This window comes from Strongylocentrotus purpuratus, unplaced genomic scaffold, assembly GCF_000002235.5.
Source record: "Strongylocentrotus purpuratus isolate Spur 01 unplaced genomic scaffold, Spur_5.0 spur5_scaffold_1, whole genome shotgun sequence".
Lineage (NCBI taxonomy): Eukaryota > Metazoa > Echinodermata > Echinoidea > Camarodonta > Strongylocentrotidae > Strongylocentrotus > Strongylocentrotus purpuratus.
Window position 1 is genome coordinate 36,590,310 of NW_022145594.1, and position 2,875 is coordinate 36,593,184.

General features: G+C 37.3%; 1 protein-coding gene across 1 annotated transcript; it reads right to left on the reverse strand.

Moving 5' to 3' along the window:
• Positions 1–325: 325 nt before the first annotated feature.
• On the reverse strand, positions 326–2,432 carry LOC105444805 (clumping factor A-like). The gene is made up of 2 exons (XM_011679515.2): positions 1,802–2,432; positions 326–1,349 (listed from the first exon to the last, which is right to left on the reverse strand). Exons 1-2 carry the CDS (start codon positions 1,906–1,908, stop codon positions 668–670), a joined length of 789 nt encoding a protein of 262 aa, XP_011677817.1. The 5' UTR covers positions 1,909–2,432; the 3' UTR covers positions 326–667.
• Between the last annotated feature and the right edge of the window lie 443 nt (positions 2,433–2,875).

Sequence of the window (2,875 nt, forward strand, 5' to 3'; positions counted from 1 at the left end):
CATAGCGTAGGAATGTGTAATGCCTAATCCTTTCATCATACTCTGATTATTAGAACAACTGCTGGGCCTCTCTGCAACCCTTTTTTTCCTCTCAGACTCAAGCTCTCATTTATACATAGACATCTAGACTCATAAAGTTCATACAGGCCCACTGTTATCCATTGTTTATGTGCAGACCATTCATGCAAACATCATTCCAAAAGTCATAGACACGGATCTGATCATGGCGACTTTATAATAAATTAATTAAATACAGGGTCTAAATATCTACTTACATGCAGATTTGGAAAATCATTTTGAAGATTTGATGGTTCACTCGGACTTGGCCCCAGACTCTTTCGCACCGCCATGATGAGATGGCTCGCGTCGATGTGGGCGTGTCTTTATAACTTTTTAAACCAATCACATTGCTCAAAACGTTTCCCATAGCTGAATGGTTTGGGAATCGCAAATTCGCAGCCGGGACACATGGACCGGCAAAAATCTAGGTCTGGACCCTCCGAATTTGGAAGTTTTTACTTAGGGTTCATGCATACAGACTGTAAAAGTTAAATCTGGACCTCTTTTCCCCATAAATAGTTAGTGTGGAGCCCTGTATAATACGTACACACATTCTTGATGAAGTGTTAAAAGAGGAATAATGTCTTAATCTACGATACCATAAAAACTAGATTTCATACTTTGATTGCTTCTCTGGGATTTCAGGACCATCCTGTGGAACTCTTGAACGAGTACAAGGAGCTTTCCTCTTATAAGGCCTGCTCCGACTGCTGCTACCTTCTCTGTCTGTCTGGGACAATTGATATACAGTGTTCGATGTATTGCCAACATGAAAGTCTTTATCACTACCGGTACTGCTTGTACTTTGGATCAGAGATGAAAAGTTGGTTAAATGTGATATCTGACTGGAAGAATCTGGCCTACATGACTTAGTAAACTTAGTAACGTTTGGGTGGCCCAAGTCAACCAAGTTGTCTGAGTCAATTGAGTTGCCCAAATCAGCCAAGTTGTCTGAGTCATTTGAGTAAACCAAGTCGGCCAAATTGTTTAATTCATTTGAATTGCCCAAGTCAGCTGAGTTTTCCGACTCATCTGAGTCACTTGAGCTGTCCAAGCCATCTGAGTCATTTGAGTTGCCCGAGTGAGCTGAGTTTTCCGACTCATCTGAGTCACTTGAGCTGTCCAAGCCATCTGAGTCATTTGAGTTGCCCGAGTGAGCTGAGTTTTCCGACTCATCTGGGTCACTTGAGATGTCCAAGCCATCTGAGTCATTTGAGTTGCCCGAGTCAGCTGAGTTTTCCGACTCATCTGAGTCACTTGAGCTGTCCAAGCCATCTGAGTCATTTAAGCTGTAAAGGAAACACATTTTTTCTTATTATCTGTTTGAAAGATGAGAGATAAAAAATCAAATACTATTGGTATTATTGAAATTACCTGTCTCAATAAACATTTTGATCAGTGAATGAAGAAGAAGAAAAAAGGAAGAGACTACAGTGTAACAAAAATATCAAGAACACACACAAAGAAAAACCAGGAATGCCAACAAATCTACAAATTTAAAGTTGATAGCACATTACAGTAGGATTTGTTCTTCAATAAAGCTGTAACCGAATATTTAGTTTTGTCAGACCAGAAATTTGTAATTGTTTAAGGTACACAGTGTCACTTTATCACATGCTTCCTGCTGTGGTATATATCATAATTATATATTTTCTTAGTATACCATTAGAGGCTCTATAAAGGCACATGAAAAGTATACATGCTGTTATCGATTAAAAAAAAACACATTTACTGTACTGACCTTTGCAAACATGTGAGGGCGTAAAGAAATGAGTCCAAGTCATCTTGAGCATCTCCATTGAACCTGAAGTTTCCCTTCCTGATCTGAGGAAAACAATCCTGTAACATAGAACAGCAACACTGCTTGTTAACTCTGTATCAGTAACAAGTAAGTGGATCTATTTCATTCTTGCTAATAATCTATTTTCTTTGGGAATATATACACTCAAGATCTAAAGTTACGTCACTTAAACAAAATGAAAATAAGAAAGATAAAAAGAAGTATGAAGAATTAGAAAAAAAGGAAGAGTAAGAAACATTTTGCGCAGTAGATTTACGAAAAATTCAAAAAGAAATTGATCCAATACATATTGCAATTGCATAAAAACTGTAATACTAATATTAATGGTAGTTTTACTGTAGTATTACTGTAGTAGTATCCACTACCTATAGCAGTAGTAGTTGATATTTGGTATCGACATCAAGTTTTAAAAAAATACCTGTTAGAATTTGTTTTAATAGTTTTTTTTTCATAGTATTAGGGGATCAAAGAACAGGAGAGCATTACTCTTACAATTAAACCCTTATTATCTCATAACATTTATTGAATTCCCAATTTCTGCTCTTGACCCATAACTACACCTAAAGGCAGAGCTGCCAACCTTGTGCAACCCCCCCCCCCCAAAAAAAAAGGAACCATGATGGCAAAAAAAAAGGAATTTTAAGCAACAAAAAAGGAATTCATTAAAACGAAACTTACAGCCACACGCGACAAACTTTTAATGCAGAAATGTCCATTCTTCATGCTGTTATTTCCATATTTTGGACCTATAGTTTTGGGGTTTTTTGTTGTTGGTGGTATTACGTAATTTGGAGGAAAAGAACAGAATAATTCCGGGAAAAACGTAATGGTTGGCAGCTCTGCTAAAAGGGGTGGGTCGGATGGAAGCTGGCTCCTCTCCTCTAAGCAATATGTTTGAGAATAATTTATTTTCCAAGATCTGTCCTGACTTAACAGTCTAGAACCTTGTGCATCTTTGATAATAAATGTATAGAATTTAATCATGGGTTACTGTGCAGTGCCAAGAATGATAGT

Bases quoted from the DNA above. Each gene is read 5' to 3' on its own strand.
- LOC105444805 (XM_011679515.2), bottom strand. From the start codon at position 1,908: ATGTTACAGGATTGTTTTCCTCAGATCAGGAAGGGAAACTTCAGGTTC. The intron at 1,350-1,801 runs GTCAGTACAGTA...TTTCCTTTACAG, and splicing joins GCCCTCACATGTTTGCAAAG to CTTAAATGACTCAGATGGCT.